Source organism: Perognathus longimembris, chromosome 9 (genome assembly GCF_023159225.1).
Source record: "Perognathus longimembris pacificus isolate PPM17 chromosome 9, ASM2315922v1, whole genome shotgun sequence".
NCBI classification, from domain to species: Eukaryota; Metazoa; Chordata; class Mammalia; order Rodentia; family Heteromyidae; genus Perognathus; species Perognathus longimembris.
This window is the reverse complement of record NC_063169.1, coordinates 38689436-38708539: the sequence shown is the minus strand read 5'-3', so window position 1 is coordinate 38708539 and position 19104 is coordinate 38689436. Positions and strand designations below refer to the sequence as shown.

The 19104-nt window shown below is 38.0% G+C and overlaps 1 protein-coding gene and 1 pseudogene across 3 annotated transcripts; one reads left to right on the top strand and one right to left on the bottom strand.

Annotated features, from left to right (window-relative positions):
• Positions 1 to 1926: 1926 nt before the first annotated feature.
• Positions 1927 to 18698, bottom strand: Rwdd1 (RWD domain containing 1). Of its 3 annotated transcripts, XM_048353957.1 has the most exons (9): positions 18478 to 18696; positions 17230 to 17359; positions 16139 to 16252; positions 10956 to 11021; positions 8682 to 8812; positions 7031 to 7174; positions 6227 to 6359; positions 5692 to 5754; positions 1927 to 2212 (listed from the first exon to the last, which is right to left on the bottom strand). In XM_048353957.1, exons 5-9 carry the CDS (start codon positions 8685 to 8687, stop codon positions 2094 to 2096), a joined length of 465 nt encoding a protein of 154 aa, XP_048209914.1. In that variant the 5' UTR covers positions 8688 to 8812; positions 10956 to 11021; positions 16139 to 16252; positions 17230 to 17359; positions 18478 to 18696; the 3' UTR covers positions 1927 to 2093. The 3 variants fall into 3 exon arrangements, with proteins under 3 accessions (XP_048209914.1, XP_048209913.1, XP_048209912.1); XM_048353956.1 differs by lacking the exon at positions 17230 to 17359; XM_048353955.1 differs by lacking the exons at positions 16139 to 16252; positions 17230 to 17359 and having other exon boundaries at positions 18478 to 18698.
• LOC125357762 lies at positions 3070 to 4382 on the top strand (annotated as a pseudogene).
• Positions 18699 to 19104: the final 406 nt, after the last annotated feature.

Below are 19104 nucleotides of genomic sequence, written 5' to 3'. Positions count from 1 at the left end.
ATGTAAGCTGGATCACTGCCCACACGTGCCTGGGTAAAACGTGTTGAACTTTGCCTGGAAAATAACTAAAGCTAAAAAGGCTGGGGGACTGGCTCAAGTGCTAATGTGCCTGCCTAGAGTGAGGCTAGGAGTTCAAATCCCAGTATTGCCTAAAACATTTAAAAATTTAAACAAATGATCCCATCATGTTTAATAAGGAAATACAAAAGCTCTAGTACTTTTCCCCATTGTGTGAAAATACCCTCTTGCCTTTTTCCCAGTTTCACTTTCAGAAGCTATGGTTTTCCAAACATTTATCAGCCCATCTTACTCTCCTTTCCCACCAACTGCTCAGTATTACAGAAATAATTTATCTGTATCACAGGATTAAGAGAAACCAAATACTAGTTAATGTTCAGGACTATGGACAATACATGCTATTTATGCTGGGAGTAATATTCCTTTTATTTGGAGAGTGACTTTCTGGGATCAAGAATGCATGTTTTGCTTCTTGTCAAACCCATCTCAAGACAATGACAGTACAATGAACTTATTCTTTCCCCTGAAACTTTTCACCACCCTTGTGGTTCTACCTCAGGTAGGTAAAGTTCATGTGCCATTTAGAGGTATCACCTATAGATCAGTACTTACTCATCTTTTCCCCTAAGATTTCTGCTGATGGGAGCAATACAGATTTTGAGAAGTATTATTCAAAAATGCAGGTGGAAAACAAAAATTTGTGTAAATTCTCATGTTGTAACTCTAAAGTACAAGAGAATTTGGCATTCTAGTTCATAATTCACTCATTTAGCAATGTTAGGTGTGTTTACTCTGTCAGGTGTTATCTCAGGAATTTGGATGTTTTTATCCTAGTAATATTTTTGCACAACTTGGCACAAGTAGAAAACAATTTCTCCAAATTCAAAAGTAAAATTGATAATCAAGATCAACTATTACTTCAGATACTTCAGTTTGACTATTGTATAGACAGGGAGTATGTGTGCTCTAGCTTGAGAAGCAAAATCTTGGGTTACTTTCCAGAATACAAGTACAACAGTAAATGTAATATTTACTCTACATGAAGACAAACCAGGTTGTTCCCATTTTATCACTAGGTTCTTGCCTTTAATCTGAAAAGACAAAGATGACATTCAGTGATACCTGATTCAATACCTGGGAAGGAATGTATAAAAGTAGTCTTTAAACATACCAGAAGAGAAGATAAAAGTCGTCACTGACTTCAGCCCCATATTGCTCATCATTCTCTTTTAACCTAAACTGAACAGATTCTATGGGTTTACGCTTCAGATCAATAGTGTCTTTCTAGGAAAACCAAAGCCACAGATATCACCAACTTTTGGATCTCTCTGTGTTGTAATGATTAACTTTACTGCTATGCCTTGATCTGGAATCAAAGTTAACCACAAGATTGCTTCAAAAAGCATGAAGTCTCACAATACATTTATCTTTTTAAGAAAACACTTTTAATCCCAAGGTCTGATTTCCAAAATAAACATGGAATTGAAATAGTTGTGTTTATGGGTATGCAACACATGTATTTTTTCCTTTAGATGAAGACAGCTATTTGCAACAGTGATTTCCAAATGAGGCCAAGACTGAATCCTCCAAAAATACACTGACGAGGTAACCTGCAAGAAGCCTGGCTTTCCCTAGTACTCTAAGTCAAACATTCCATGTCATTATACATATCCACAGATGGAGACGTTTGTGTTGCAGACAATATGTAACATGGTATGAATGACAACACTTTGCACTCCAAAGTAACCATTGTTTCCAGCATAGAAATTCTAAGTTATTTCAATTTCTCATCAATACTTGTCAAGTAGTAACCTTACCTTCAAGTCTTGATGTTACAGGCCAGCTCTTTGCAACACTACATGGTTTTAGATAGGTGAACTTTTCATCATCAATAAGAAGACATTGTACATTTGAAATTTTAAGGTCAGTTTATTAAGTTCAATGATGTAAGCTATCAGAAGAATATTCTCCTGAAAATGATTTTTTCTTAGAAAAAAGAAAGGAAAATCAAAACCCTCTCAGCATAGCCACAGATGCTGTGGCTGTGAAGCCTCTCTAGAGACGGGAGCAGTCCTTTAGTCTGAGTCACTCCCTGGGTCAGCGGGATTGTAGTCTGGATCATCCTCCTCCTCCTCCAGCTCCAAGTCATCCATTTCCTGGAACAATGACTCATCGACCTCCACATTGTTTCCAGCTGCAAAAGGTGAGAAAACGTCATGACATAACTCATATCTCATAAAGATGTATTGCATAAAGATATCTCATTGGCACTAGCAAATAGAAACTTCCATATGTAAAGGTGATGAGTGATAAATTCTAAAACCAACATTTCAAACCAAATTTACTGGGCTGGGAATGTGGCTTAGTGGCAGAGTGCTTGCCTTGCATGCATGAATTCAGCCCTGGGTTCGATTCCTCAGTACCACATACACAGAAAAAGCCTGAAGTGGCACTGTGGCTCAAGTGGTAGAACTCTGGCCTTGAGCAAAAGAAGCTCAGGGACAGTGCTTAGGCCCTGAGTTCAAGCCCCAGGACTGGCAAAATAAACAAAAAAAAAATCCAAATATACTGATCAGCAGAGACTCTTCACATTTTAAGAGTCCTTTCAGTTCATATAGTTCAAAAATCTGGGTAATCTATTGCAAAGCTTATTAGGAGGTATGATTAATAATGTGGCATGTTCCAATATGACTTTGTTATTAGTTATACACAGGTGATTATCAGAGACCTGCCTCACAGGTTTGGTGATGGCCACATATCACTAAAGCTCAACTTAAAGGACAGATTTAATTGAATCTTGACTCTCATCCAGTACTCTTCATAATCAATAGATTCAAAGACACCAAATGTCTAAGCCCTGTAAGAAGCACTAAGCAGGCTCTGCATTAAAAACATCATTCTTCAGTTTGGGTTGAAATTCGTTAAGGTAGGATAGATAGTATAGCACTCTTCAAGAACTCACAAATTGTTATCTTCTATCTCTCAGATGCTAGCCTATTGATAAATGATTACAAGGAAAATATGAGGTAATTAATTCTTGTTTCCTGCCTAGAACAGTTCAGTCACAAAAGTGCAATAAGCTGGAGGGACATATCACGGGAGAAGCACTTAAGTCCTCTGCTCCCGCTGCTCTCAAAACATGGCCTTCAATTTTGGGTATCCCTCAGGTATCTGGGGCACTGCTGCTGCCAGCTGGATACTTGAGGGAGGGTTTGAAGGACTTAGGATGACATGCATTACTGCAGGCTCTGCATTCAGCTTTTTCTGTCCCAACATACACTGGCATGATTTGACCCTTCAGTGGTACTCAAAGCAAAGGTTTCTAGAAACAGCAACTAGGACTGGTTTATTAGGTACTGGTTTGGGAATTGGCCTGAGATTTGGAGGAGCTAGTACATATTAGCAGCAACAGTAGCAAAACATATTAGGTGATATTTCCAATCAGCCTACATAAGCTCCTACCCAATCCAACCAACAGATATATACTGAGAGTGATCTTTCTGCTCCAACTCCAGTGGGAAATGAGAGAGGCTATTTTGGCAAAAAAAGAACCAAATGCAAGTTTTGGGGGGAACAGGAAAAGAATGTTTCAATAATAATATTCCATCAATGGACTTTACACAAGAAAATTCCTTTTGCCAATTTAAGGAGGTATAGTAGAGTTATATGCCCATTAATAAAAATGAAGATGGAAGCTTTTAGTTTTCAATAAAAAGGGAACAGATCTTCTAGGCCAATAATAACAGGTGGTAGTTGGTAGTGTCACTGCTTGAGGTTTGGGGAGAACAGACCCTTATTATAAATGTAGGGGTTATTCAAACATTTTTGGTAGATCACATGCTGTCATTTATGTTGTGCATTCACCAAATTATACCTCAAGAAGAGTTCTAGATACCACACTACATGTCTGTTTTGAAAAGACACTATAACAATAAAATAGAAGCAACTTGTTGTAATCTTTTTATCACTAGAACTTTGTCCTGCACAGATCAAACCATTTTTATAGAATCCTCCCGCTCGTGTGGATCCTTTTATTTGAGAACAAGTCTAGTGTGGACAACCCTGATTCTGAAAAATGAATTCCTGTACCAATGATGAATTTCAAAGAACATCTATGAAAATTAAAGGTTTTAAAATCAGATGACTAAACAGCATCAGACCAGATTAGATATATCTGAAGATATTAGTGAACTACAAAAAAACCAAAAAATCAAACTACAACAATGGCTAAAATTGCTCCAAGGAATTTATGGAGGTTTTATGATAAAAATATGGTTTTTATCATCTCAGAAGCAGCAACTACAGAACAGGTGATAAAAGAAGGATGTAGAAGGGGAAATAGTTTAAGACGTGTGGCTAAGTAGGGAGCCCAGTATAAAAAAAACAAACAAACATGTATGCAGTGGGTGCCAACGTTTGTATATGTAATACTATAATCAGAAGGTTGAGACCTAGAGGATCACTGTTGAAAGCCAGCCCAGGCTGAAAAGTTCACTAGATTCCATCTCCAAAATAACCAACAAAAGCAGGGCTAGAGGTATGGTTCAAATGGCAGAGTAAATATGAAGCCCCAAGTCAAAATAAAACAAAACAAAAAAATCCCCCAAAACATGCAGGTCATAAACTGCATAAGGGTAGAGAACTAATTTACACTGTTCTTTGTTATATTCTAAGTGGCCAGGACAATGTAGCAAATATTAGTGTGTAGATGGATGGATGGATGATAGACATCAAGAGGTAAGGTGTATGGAAAACGAAATGAGAAAAAGCTCAAGGAATAAGATGCTCCAAAGACATGCCAGGCACCAGTGGTTCACATCTGTAATCTAGCTACTTAAGAGGCTAAGATCTGAGGATCAAGGCTCACAGTCAGCCCAAGCGGACAAATCCACAAAGACTCTTATCTCCAACTAACCAGCAAAAAGCTGGAACTAGAGACAGGACTCAAGTGGCAGAATGTCAGCTATTAGCTAAACAGACAAAAACAAGTGAGAGTGTAAGGACCAGAGCTCAAGCACCATTAGTAGAAGATGCTTCAAAGACAACAAGGAAAGGTGAGATTTTGGTTAGAGATAAAACCAGGAGTTCCATATATGATGGTTGCCCAAAGTCTGGCAGACGACAAAATACCATTCCAATACATTTGTGATACTAGAAATTTAAGTCACAATGTACTAGTCTACTAGTTATCAGAGACTAGTGTACTATAATTGTCTAACTACTGCTATATGAAGATTGCTCAAGTTATCAGAAAACTTAAAAACTACATTGCTATAGAATGAAAACATTCAGCTCAAATATGTAAATCAATAAACTATTAGACTGTAGCCTTTATTTATTTTTTTTGCCAGTCCTGGGCCTTGGACTCAGGGCCTGAGCACTGTCCCTGGCTTCTCTTTGCTCAAGGCTAGCACTCTGCCACTTGAACCACAGAGCCACTTCCGGCCGTTTTCTATATATGTGGTGCTGGAGAACTGAACCCAGGGCTTCATGTATACAAGTCAAGCATTCTTGCCACTAGGCCATATTCCCAGGCCCCAGACTATAGCCTTTAAAGTGTGTGTGTGTGTGTGTGTGTGTGTGTGTGTGTGTGTGTTAGCAACTCTTGAGAGGAGAATATTACATTAAGCAAATTTATTACTTTAATTTTCAGAGTGGATTATATTATCTTACCGTCCTCTAAGAACTGGATGTCAGATGTATCAAGATTATGATCAGTCTCAAACAGCTGCTTCCCTAAAAGAAACAGGTATGTTTAATTTAAATCCATTATCTTCTCTATAACCATTTTTAAGATGTAATTAACAATACAATCTCCTGAAAATGTATATAAATGTAAATGCTTATGTGAGCTTTAGTAGCTATGTGGCTAATGAAATGTACATAAGTGGAATAAGTAAAACCCTAGTCTGCATTAGGAGTCCTAGAAAAACAACAGGTTTGACTATATTACTTCTAAGGCTGATGGTCTCTTATGATTCTGTATTCCAAGATCTATCAATTGTAATACTTAAATGAAGTCATAAGTGGTAATTATAAATCTTAAGCAGATAAATACCATCAGGTAGATATTTTCTTTTGGATCTTAGATGTCTATTATTTTCTTATACAAATCTGTCTAAATGACCCTTTTCCACTATATAAGGATTCAGGAAGGTTTGGGAAAAGCAGGAATGAGGATGGGGTGGAGAGCTATCATACTACTTACCACTTAACTTATTTTTTCCTGCTTGTTCTTCCTCTTTCATCCGTTTCTTTTTTATTTCCAAGAGTTCTGCATCAAACTTGGCCTTCCAGCTTAAGAAATTCTCAATTGTAACAGGAGTGCCATGAAATAATTTCTTTAAAAATTAAATAGAGATTTAAGTCACTAGATTAATGAGCCATCAGTGTAACAGGTAAAGCCTAATTATATATTCCAAACAAATACACATAACTGCTTACATGTGAAACAGGAAAAGTCTATTAGCCAAAATAGTTTGAAATTCTGGAATATTTAATCTGACTTCTTCCTGTAGTAGCCACTCTCTTCGGTTTTGGCAACTTACTCTGAAACTAGGCTTTTGATTCTTATTACAAAAATAAGATAACATGCAATATATTTCTGTATTTACCATACCTGTTTACTGTTAAGAAAGTTGATATCAGTATTAAAACGTTTTGAATACACATCAATTTATAACATTAAATCACGGCTTTTATACTTCATTTCAGAATTTGAGGTTCTCTTTATTTCAGTAATGATTTACAATTCCAAACCATGCAATAGGTGAAATAATTTCTTGGTCTTACAAAGGGTTACTACACAATTACTGTATGTTACTTATATATGACACCAACAAACAGGAAACTTCTAACATCTTACTCAATAAAGTTTTATTAAAATACACCTTATTTCGTGATGAAAAAAAGAAAACAACCACTGAAGTTTCCAAAAACAAAGAAAAAACAACTGGTCACCAACTAAACAGACTTAACGACTAATGAGAGGGAACAGGCTCTTAAAATATACCTTTTCTGCTTCTTCTGCTTCCTTTTCCTTTTGTTTCTTTTCTTCCTCTCTTCTAGTCTTTATCTGATCTACTATTTCATTTAGTTTTTCTTGCACAGCTGTAACTAGAGTAAAGATCATCACCACACCAAGATTTTCTTCAGCCTATGTAACAAAAACAGGTGATGAGAAACATACTTCTTAGAAAAATTAAAACTAGCCCACAATTTTTGTACAACCATTAAATCCCATGTCTTTATAACACGACTATAAATTCAGTTATACCACATATTCATATAGTGAATTACTATATTTCATTATCAAAATGAAATTTATAAGGAATAATTAAAATTTCATTCAGGTAACAGTGTCAGTAGGGCAGCAAAATCTTCTCAGAGAATTTACTTGCTTTATTCCCTAAAATCTCCAAATCTCTTCTTTTACATTAGTATTTGGAGGACTATGATCCTTAGAATAGTTATATTTAAGGTGGAGATGATTTCTGACAATTCTTTTTTCTTTTCTTTCTTTTTTTGTTTTTGGATGGCCCTAGGGTTTCAACTAAAGACCTGGGTGCTGTCCCTGAGCTTTTGTACTCAAGGCTAGCGCTCTACCACTTGAGCCACAGCTCTATTTCTGGCTTTTTGCTAGGTAAGATCTTCCTTTCCCAGAAGGCTTCAAACCTTGATCCTCAGGTCTCAGCCACCTGAGTAGCTAGGATTATAGGCATGAGTCGCCAGTACCCAGCTTCTGACCATTCTTAAACAAATAAAAAATTTAGGACTTCTGATTTTTCAGATGGTGGAGGAAGGCCCTCATTTGCCCTCTCTATTCCTTACTCTGAAGAAATGAAAAGCTCTCCACCCAAGAACAAGGGACTTTAGCCACCTGGCAAGCCCAGACTGTGGACAGCCCATCCTACTATGAAAGCAGAACAGAAAAAAACTTCTGCATATCCACTTGTTATTTCACACAACCATCCCATCCCCTTTTAGAGGGGCAAGACAAAGAGGTAAAGAAAAGTCCCTATAATTACAGGGGCTGGGAATATGGCCTAGTGGTAGAGTGCATGCCTTGTATACATGAAGCCCTGGATTTGATTCCTCAGCACCACATACATAAAAAAAGCTCAAGTGGTAGATTGCTAGCCTTGAGCAAAAAGAAGCCAGGGACAGTGCTCAGGCCCTGAGTTGAAGCCCCAGGACTAGCAACGCCCCCCCCACCACTCCCCCCCCCCCCCCCCGCCCTGTCCCGTCCTCAAAAAAAAAATCCTCTACAGGCAATTGCCGTAAGAGGTGAGAGGAGTAGGAGGGTTTTTGTTTTGTTTTGTTTTTTCAAATGTTAAAACTTTTAGCTAGACATAGGACTAGATATTCTAAGAACCAAATTAGCACTACACTTATGAGTTAAAGTACCTTTGGGGCTATTATATCATAAAGACTAGGGAAGTAAGCCATAATGCTGAGTTTCAAATTGGAACTGAGACATCTTCTATTACTCAAAATTTACAGGAACAGCAAGAAACAAAAAGATACTTGGTGATACTGCACCATCAATTATGCTTGGTCTGTACTCATTACAAATATTTAATAACATCATCTAATGCTTGGATTAACATAATATTTAAGATCAACAATATGTCAATATAAAACCAAATTCTCATTATACTTACCTGCATTGATAATAATTTTAAAATGTCTGAGACATCATTATCTTCTAAATTTTCCTGGGAGAATATTTCATAAAGGGGAGCTTCATCTGGATATTTTTCACTATATGTAAACTTTAGGGTAGTCTGAACAGCTAAGACACAGACAACAATTTGATGTAAATATAGTAAGTCTAGAGATCAGTATTTTTGTTTAGTCAGTAGTTAGCTTAAAATTTGCCAATTTAAAGTAGTGTAACAAATTTCCCCACCCAACCCCACAAATTAAGAGAATAGCAAATCACTAGTATAAATAACACAAAAAGAGGTAAGTAATATCAAAACTTGTTTCTTATATATGAAGTGCATCTACCCAATATCATATTATAATTCTGCATTGCTAAGGAAGAGAATAGCCCATATTTTAACAAATTCTGCCCAAGATAAACTAAAAGCAAAAGATACAACTGTGGTCTCATTTTCAGTTCCAACAAGAGGCAGTTCCAAGCTGTAGGATTCTAGTAATAGCCCTGGAATCTGTATTACATCTGCACAGCATTGCTAACTGGTGGCTAGATGACAAAGTTTAGACTAGACAGTTTGAGAAAGTATCTAAGAAAAATGTGGTCATGCATATACTCTTACTCTTTTGATTTGTGCTAATGTACAGATCCAACATCTGTCTGGGAGTGAAATTCTATTAGGCACATTGCTACCAAGTGTATCTGTAGCCCAGTTTAATGAGTTCTCTGTTCTAACCAACTATTAGCAGTAGTGCTAAATCTTTTCTGCTAATGTCATTACTCACATTGATCATTTGCCTAGAGTTTATTATCTTGTAAGTCACATAATAGTAAGACTAGTTTTTTTGATGATCACCTATAATTCTGTCTCTAGAAATTACAAATCTACTCTCTTTGCTACTTTTGAATTAGTTGGTTTATTAAAATGGAGTTGGGGGGGGAATACAGCACAACCTACAGATTCTTTCAAACATTTAAAATTTTGCAATTAGAAACTTGACTTAGTAAAACTGTTATTACAGGATAATTATTAGATTCTAACAAAACTATTATTCAGAATATGGGAGTGATCGTCAGCAATTTTTGAATTAACTTCGATATAATCTTTTTTTATTTTTATTTTTTGGCAGTCCTGGGGCTTGAACTCAGGGCCTGAGCACTGTCCCTGAGCTTCTTTCTGCTCAAGGCTAGTACTCTGCCACTTGAGCCACAGCGCCACTTCTGGCTGTTTGCTATATATGTGGTGCTAAGGAATCGAACCCAGGGCTTCATGTGTACGAGGTAAGCAGTCTTGCCACTAGGCCATCTTCTCAGCCCCTCAATATAATCTTAAAAAGAAAAGTATCATTATTTTTGGAGTATTTTACCAATGAGAACTGCTACGGCACTATGGTATATAGATGGTAATCCAAGTGATGTCAAGGACTTCTTTATAAAGAAAATTTTCAAGTAGTGAAATAATTACAATAGTTATTTTGTACTTTAAATTACTTTGTACTGTTCTTTAATGCAATACTGGAAAAAAACCAAGTACCTATCAATAAGAGAATATTTGTCACTGACCTACAAATAAATAATTACTTGATAACTTGTTCATATAGACTTCAAAATATCTCAATGCTAACTTCATTTTCAACTGTATAAGAAAAATTGTAAGCTATTAAATGTCATTAAGTATTAAAACTATCTCTTACTAACTCTTCAAGGCAGAATTTTGATTTACCAACTACTAGGAAAAAAACTTTCTGGGGATTAAATGCAATTCATATATCTTTTTTTATTAAATTACTCTTGTAACTAACATAGACCAAAACTGGAAATAAACTTTAGAGACTATTCCCTCATTTATCCACCAAAAATTTGAGCTAATTTACTTATTAGTATTAAAGTTGCTTTTAAAAAAGAAAAAATAAATAAAAACCAATATATCCAACAAACATTCTACACATTAGGAAAAACAGTAAAAAAAAATAGTCAACACAATAAAATACCACAAAACCACTGAAAACTCTTTACACGTAAAATCTTGTTTCAGACAAATTTACCTTCTTTCCATCTACTTTTTTGGTTTTAAAAATCAAGTAAATTTTGTTAGACTACATGTTTTTCTAAGTCATACTTACACAATAAATCAGACTACAAACACTCAATATTCATACTAAACCTTAACAGCATCTTAGTACCTTCATATAAACAATGTCTAGCATAATGACTACAAAAATGAATGGAATTCCTAAAAAGCTTAGGGAAAAAAAACACTTGGGATGGGACTTACTTTCATCATTTTCTCCAGCCTCAGATGTAACAGTAATGGTGAAGCTGTGTGGATTTTCTGATAATACTGCAAGAAAACATACATAAAAGTTAGGATCCTACTTCCTAGGCAAATATTATTCCTTATAGTAAATGTATCACTACCCAGTCCTAAAAACCAGTCCCTAACCTATATTTTTATTTTAATAAATACAAACTGAGCAAAATACTGAAATAGACTACATCAATTTTCTATTCAAATTGAGTTTTCTTTAATCTAGAATGATTGATAAATTCTCCTGATCTCTTACCTATACAATCAAATTAGTAGGTAGCTTATGTTTTATTTCTAAAGCTCTGCAGATACATGAAAAATTAAGTTCCTAAGAAAAAAACTCCAAATAGAATGGTAAAAGTTTGATGTTCCTCATCAACACTACCCACTAATATTCATGTTTTTATACTTTTCTATCTATCTTTTGGTATTGACTAGATCTTTAGTGCAACCAAATTTAATCTTTCACAGAAATTTATTGAACCTTTTATTTATTGAACCTTTCTTCGTGGAATTAATGATAAAGCTAGACATATAAACCACTATAAATATAAATGTACTAAGGAAGACATATATAAATCATATATTATTTACATATTAAGAAAGCTTTATCAATTATTTCAGTGTGATATCATATATCTTAAGAATACTATGTACAATGCTATGGGAGCTCCCAGACCAGTGCCTGGAAGGCTTCAGAAACTCAATATAGATTGGCTTAATGAAACAAGGATTAATGGAAGAAAAGGAGAAAAACAGAATTCAAAACCATGTGAACAGTAAACAAGGAAAGTTTATCAGTAGTAACAGCTACTAAGCCTGACAGAAAAGCCTATATGCTTCTTCCATACCAGGAAGCACTGGTACCTGTTAAGGTTGACAGGAGCTCTGTGGACTCTTTCTGATATGAAAGAGCAAGGATCACTTAAAGAAGTCAACATGGAAAGGATTTGCCTTTAATACCCAGTCACCATGGAAACTATTTGCCTTTAGGACCCAGGAACCTGTTGAAGCCACCATAAATATGGATTACTAATATTTCTGGGACACATACCTTTATTTCAATTTTAATTCAGGTTTGAGGCACTTGAAGCAAAGGTGAACATCTGGGATAATTAGAAGGTGTTTATCAGGGAAGACTAAACATTTATTGGACTCACACTGTACTAGGTCTTAGGCAATTCTGCACAAGCTGAAAAGTTAATGAAAGCTTGTTATAAGCTTGCTTTCATAATGATCAATTTTACCTATTTCTAAATAAATGTGTATAAAAACACATATGATGTGTTTTCTTTTCATGACTAACTTTACCATTTACATACCATGAAATGTAAACACTACAATCATAGAAATAAAAAGTTTAACCCAATGATATTCCAACTTGCTACTCCTTGGAACGAGGACTCTATCAGTCCTTCAGTTAGGGATAACCTATATTCAATATAATAGCTAACTCTGACTGTGCATTACTGTGTGCCTATGCTGTGCTGTGCTTTTACATAAAATCTCTATATCTAACATCAAAACCGTGGTTTTATAATCTTGTTATATTTCACCAAATTGAAGACACCATCAAGTACGAACTACTTTTACTTATATGCCATGAAGAAAAAAAGGCTGTCAATTAAAGTATGTCATGTAATCAATAAGTTCCTATTTCAGTATTGTTAAAATGTAAGAATACATGGTCTTTAAAACAATGAAACACTTTATTACCCCAAGTTCACAGATATCAGAATTCAGACACAGACCTTTTACATAAATTGCCTAAGGTTCTATAAACAGTAACTGCAGAACTAAATCATCAAAAGCTTCATTTAAAAAGAAAAAAAATCACTTGAGAAATTCCAAGGATGTCATTGGAGTTAAGCTGAGAACCATGGGTGGCATTTTGGCAAGTAAAGATGAAGAAAGTGAACACAGGTGAGGGGATCATGGCAGCAAGAGCACAATGGATAAAAAGTCAATGGAACATTTAGGGACTAATTACAGCTTCTGTTTGGTGAACAAATATGCCAGGTAAAGAAAACTAGGTGAAAATACAGTTGAAATTTTAGTCCTGGATGATACCAGCTTTTAGTAATAATATGGTTAGAATTATACCACTATACAGTTATAAAATCAAACAACAATGTATAGCATGGGAGGAGGAAAGCAAAACTAGGTACCTACTGCAATAAATCAGGACAGGCCAATGAGGTTTTAAATTAGGTTGTCAGCTATGAGAATACCAGGAAAGTAGGAGGAAGTTTGCATGGATGACACAGAGAGTTTGCAGGCTGAGGATAGGGTGTGGTGAAATCAAATGAAGAATACAAAAGAAAACCAGACGTATATTTAGGAGGCATTGGTAGACAACAGATGAGTAAATGGAAGTAATAAGAACTAGGCTTTATTTTCATTTAGGATTACCTATAGCGATGCTACAGCTAATGTCATGAGACTAAATGTGAACGTCAGGGAGAAAAAGTAATAGAAAAATAAAAGCCAACAGTAGCTTAGTTAAAAAAAGAAAAGAAAAAGAAAAAAAGGAAAAAAACCTATCGTTTGGGAAAGGAAGAAAAAAAATGGCTAGAAACAACCACAAGAGCAAATAACAAACTCAAGAGCAAACAGTTGTTATACAAATCAAAGGAAGAGAGTTTTTAAGAGGAGGTAGCCCATTCTACCCCACCTAGCAAGCACATTTCATCATATCCAGATTTTTATCACATCACTACCTGCCTACAGCAGCAACTATCTATCTGTTCAATGGTTAGGATCACCGTGAAAAAGGGGTGAGAGTCAAGACTCTAGAAAACACACACAACTTGAAGTCTATTTTATGTATGAAACTACTCCAGCTATCAGAATCTGCGTTTGATGGAGCAGTGTCTGCAATGTGCACTGGAGTAAGTAGCCACATACATAACGAACCACTGTCCTGTAAAATCATGTTTAAATCCCTGACAAGGCTCCCCATGATCTGGGCCCTGGGAGTTACCAGGTCTCATTTCCCATGAGTTTTATGTTCTAACAATACCAAACTATTTATCCATGATGTTGCAGAATCCTGTCTATGCACATGCTGTGGGTCTCCTCCTAGAAATATCCTACCCCCATTTAACTCATCAGACTGTTCCCTCTCCTAAATGCACGGCATCAGATAAATATCTGGCAAATGAGCAAACCAAAGGGTTATGGAGATATTAGCTTAGAAGAATGAATGTAGAAGCACGAGAACAAAAGGGCCGTGTGGATAGGAGGACTTTCAGAGATGGTATTATCAAGGGTGCCCATGCCCATAATTAACAAAAGTTAAAAAATCAAAGTTAACAGTTGATAAAGGCACAGAATTCTGCAGGCACATTATTAGAAGAATCAACAACTAAGATGGTAAGTTTCTGGTAAGTGTTTTATACTCCTTAAATGATTATACAGCATTTACATTATTTCCTGTTAAACAGAAAAATTAAAATGCTGGCAAAGACACCACACCAAACTATCACTACCAAGGGAAAATTGGGAACAAGGCACAACAAAGAAAAAGGAAAACAGGAATACTGTTATGTCTCCAAATATCCACTCTCCCTTTGTCCAAGTTATGCCATTTTTTACTAAGCATATTTACCAGTTAAAGAGCTAAGAATGGCATTTCCATTTCTCATGAAATGATGAAGTTCCAGCTAACAGGATGGAAGTAGACTTGACCTTGGGCAGTTTCCAGGAAATTTCCTGGAGAAACTGCTTTCACTTTTCTCCCCTCCCCTCCCCCCTCCACCCCTTCATTCCTTTATCCATTCTGATGTTAAAAAGAGAATGATGCTGCCATCTTTTCAGAAATGTATGATTCCAGAGGGGGTTTTGTTGTTGAGATTTTTGTTTCATTTTTAGTTTCACACATAGACCAGTCTGGCCTGAAACTCATTATGTAGCCCAAATTGGCTTTGAACTCATGGTCCTTTTGCTCTGCCTCCCAAGTACTAGGATGTTGAGATTATAGCCACCATGCTTAGGTAACTTGTTTTTGGTGATGGTGCTAGGGTTTGAACTTAGTGTCTCCCACTTGAGCCATTTCCACAGACCATTTATGCTTTGTTATTGTTCCCAGCAGGGTTTTGTTTTGCCTGTGGCTGGCCTCAGACCACAATCCTCCCATCTATGCCTCCAGTAAAGCTGGTAGTACAAACCCAGACCACCATTCACAACTTGTTTTGTGGGATTTCACTAATTTGTTTCCCCATGGCTTTGAACCTTGATCCCCCTGATCTGTCTCACAGGTAGCAAGGATTACAGAAAATGAGTGACTGTGCCTGGCAGATTCCTGAGTTATGCTGAAAGAATTTCCACTCTATTTGGAGAAGGGAAAAAGAAGCACAGAAATGGTGAAACAAAGGGTGGACTAATTCAGCAGTGATGCTCGCTAGATACTATGTTGAAAATGAACGATAAAACCTGGGAGGAAAAGGGGGTTGAGAGAGAAAAAAATGGTGAGAAAATAAGGAAAGAGGTGACACTGTTCAAAAAGAAATGTACTTCATACCTGACTGTAAATGTAACCCCTCTGTATATCACCTTTACAATAAAAAAATTTTTTAGATCCATTTTAAGGTATTAGTTTGAGCTAGTTGGGTAAGTGATGGATGGCAGACTTCCAACATTGTTGAGTGGATCAAATTACTTTTAAGGAAAATAATAGGTTGCTGGGCATAGTAACAGGGACCTACTGAAACAGGAGAGGAGTGTTAGGTGATGATGACAAAATGGACAGAATTTAAAGGTTTTGTCAAAAACAGACACAACAGAAGTAGTGGTTAATAGTTATGCTAATGGACATGGATACACAAATGACATAAAGAATCAGAAAGCCCCTATTAAGTCCCCTTGGTTGTTAGGGAGTATCTAACTTTTCAAAAAGTATGTCTCACAAAAACTGTTTTCACAGATGATTTCTGCTCTCTCTAGGATACTATTGTAGCTATTAAGTGCTCATGGCTGCTGCTTAGCAGACTGACACAGCAAATGCAAGATTATGTACCCAACTTGGTAAGGTAAACAAAATTAAGGGAACTTAAGTTTTCGGTTAACCTGCTGTCAACCAGTTTATTCCAACAAAACTCCCCACAGCCAGAGATTTTGATATAGAAATGGAAATAACCAAATTCTACTACCTTAGCAGGACCTTGTCATGTGAAGCACTACTGAAGGAGAATGTGGTATCAGGAGAGTCCATTTATATTTTGGAAGACTAGTTGTTAGGAGGGTTGGATCAATTTGCAATCAAGCTACAGAATAGGCAAAAAGAAGAAATTGTATTATGATATGTTATAATTCACAGCAAATGCAACAATGGACCAAAAGGTCTTTGTAAATAGAAGTAATTCTGAGGTTAAGCTAGGTCTATGGGCTGGAATTATTTCTATTCAGTAACCGAATACTGTGTACTTAACAAATGCTTCTTCCTCAGTAAAACATTAAAAAAAGGGTATCTACTTCCTTCATCAATAGATGAAGCATTTACTAAACCTAATATTTAATGAGATCCAAAATGAAAATACATATCAGTGGTCCTTGGCAAAATGACACAGCAAGCTCTCTTTCACAGGACACAGAAGTCCAAATGTATGGAATCATAAACACAAAGGAAGGGCATAAAATGGCAAATTTTACAGACTTTAAAAATGTCAAAAACATCAAACCTGAAACAATTTAAAGTCCTCTGCCTTTACTGTAAAGTTTTATAAGAACATAGCTACAAGTACATCAAATTTCCCTAAGAATTATAGATCAAAACCTTATTTATTGTAAATCTTGTATGAATGCTGACAGGAATCACAGATAAACTCAACTGATAAATGCCGAACATTTGAATAAATCAGAAGATTCATAATTTGTCATTTATTTCCCTGGCTCAGAATCCTCAAGCACTTTTTGTATCTGAACAAGAATTTCGTGTACCAGAGCTGTCAGGGCCAACTATAAGTTGAGATACTCAAAATATTGTTGTAAGGCTGCAATGCATGTCATATAAATGCATATATGCACAGTATATAATGAAACATCTCCCCTATGTGCAAAGAAATGAAAAGTACAGCTCATGCTTCATTGTCTCTGTCTACAGTGATCTCACCTATTATATTCCTCAAATAATAGAACTAACCAAGCATTATGATTAAGAACATATCCACCAGCTGACTCTTGTAGCCTATTTTAGTTAGACATGACATAAGCAAGGAGGGAGCCAGACTCCATACACACTCACCCAGATAATGCCACTCTCAAACCCCTCTTCACTCATCCCCTTAACATCCTCACAGCACTGCTGTACTGCTGGTGAGAGAGAGAACATGAACAGGACTGGAGCTATACATGAGTAGCTGAGAGACATCTGCCTGTTGGCAAAGCAGAACAAAAATTTCTACCATTTTAAGCAGTGGTCAAAAAAGGTGGAGTCAACGGGAAAAAATCTACACTAAACCAAGAGGACTGGAGTTCATGAGTTAAAGCCAAACGCCTTAAAGTCACACTCTGATTTCTGACAATCATGGGCAACTGTCAAAAAACAGGGATGGGGAATGTCTGTCCTGCAAACCTAAAGGCTTCACACTCATACTAGCTTTCCTTGGACTGTTTTTCCTATCTGAGAGAAACCAAAGATCTTGTAGCACTCTCAGAATCCGCTGAAGCACGGCTTTAATGTGGAAGAATTCTCTTCCTTTAAAATGGACCGAATGAACCTATCGATACGTTACCCAACCTACCGAGAAGTCTGCTCACCCGCATCTCAGCTAGAACTGAGCCCAGACCCTCAGAACTTAATACCAGCCTGCACTAACTCACTCGCTGGCCGACCAGAGCAGGCCACTGACTTACCTTTCCTGAGGCTCCACTGCCACCTACGCGAAGTCTAATTCCCCTTCTGTCTAACCGCCTCACCTGTGCTCTACAGCAGAAAGGAAACGTGAGCCGCAACATTCATCCGACATTCTGCAGAATGCCATGAGATTTCCGTTCTTAAAGAAAGTCGACCAACTCCAGGGCTACGCTATTCTTTAGCCTGACTCTTGGGTAACTTTTTAAAGAACAGCACTCAGACTTTCACAAATGTCCATACACCACTGTGTGAAAAGCAGCTACCTCCACGCGACCCCGGAGAAGCTTCCATCTCTCTAGCAGGATTCCTTACCTTGCCATGAACCCCAGTGAATCTAGGATTGTTGTAAATTATTCTCAAGGCTCGATCCGGGGTCTCCTGGGGCCTCGCCCGCGTCACCCCTACTTCTAAGGCTACAAGGATAAGCGAGCAGGGGGAAGCCGCTCTGAGGGTTCGTGGTGGCGGGCACACGTCAGTGGCGAGAATGGCGGCCCTGCGGCCTCGCGATCTCCGGTTCCCCCACCCCCGGCCCCCGAGGCTGAGGGCTGCGGCGGCTCCGGCCCTTCCCCGCCCCCCTCCCCCCCATCCACCTCCGCCAGCTCAGGGCGGCTGCGGGCTCGCGGCCTCGAGCGTCACCTGTGAAAGAGTCGGGGTAGATAGCCTCCAGGGCCTCCAGCTCGTTGCGCTGCTCCTCGCCGTAATCTGTCATCGTGGCCCTAGCCGCTGGCCCATGGATCGCCTGACACTTGGGCGGCGCGGTGCAGCCGAGACAGCTGCCGCCGCCGCCGCGCCGGCTGCCGGGTGGACGCAGGCGCAGAGCCCGAGTCGCCGTTCGGAGGACCGACAGCCAGGCCCGGCCTACTAAGCAAACAGCTCCGCGCCGCTCTCTCCGTCCTGCTCTCTGGCTCTGCGTTCCACTGGTTCCGCCTGGCCACGGGAAAGCCCAATTACTGCCTGTCCCACGCTCGCTTCGGATTTGCTGGGTAATGAAGCCACTAGCTCGGGCATTCGCCGAGGACACCTAGAAACAGCTTTGCGGGACCTGAGGTGGAAAAGTCTCTTCAGAGCGGCAATCTCCACTTAATGTCTGGGCTGAGAGCCAGCGTCGGCGCAGGGCGGGACGACGTCGCTGCTGGCGGGACTCGGGACTTCCGTGAACATCCGATTTCTCCAGCTTCCGGTTTGCGACCTGCGGCGGTGCCGTGGCTACCTCAGTTGGTCGGGATTGGCGATTTAAATGCTGCCAGAAGTTCCAGCGGCCAG

Bases quoted from the DNA above. Each gene is read 5' to 3' on its own strand.
- Rwdd1 (XM_048353955.1), bottom strand. From the start codon at position 18,550: ATGACAGATTACGGCGAGGAGCAGCGCAACGAGCTGGAGGCCCTGGAG. The intron at 11,022-18,477 runs GTGACGCTCGAG...GTTTTCTTGCAG, and splicing joins CTACCCCGACTCTTTCACAG to TATTATCAGAAAATCCACAC. The intron at 8,813-10,955 runs GTAAGTCCCATC...TCTGTGTCTTAG, and splicing joins GGCTGGAGAAAATGATGAAA to CTGTTCAGACTACCCTAAAG.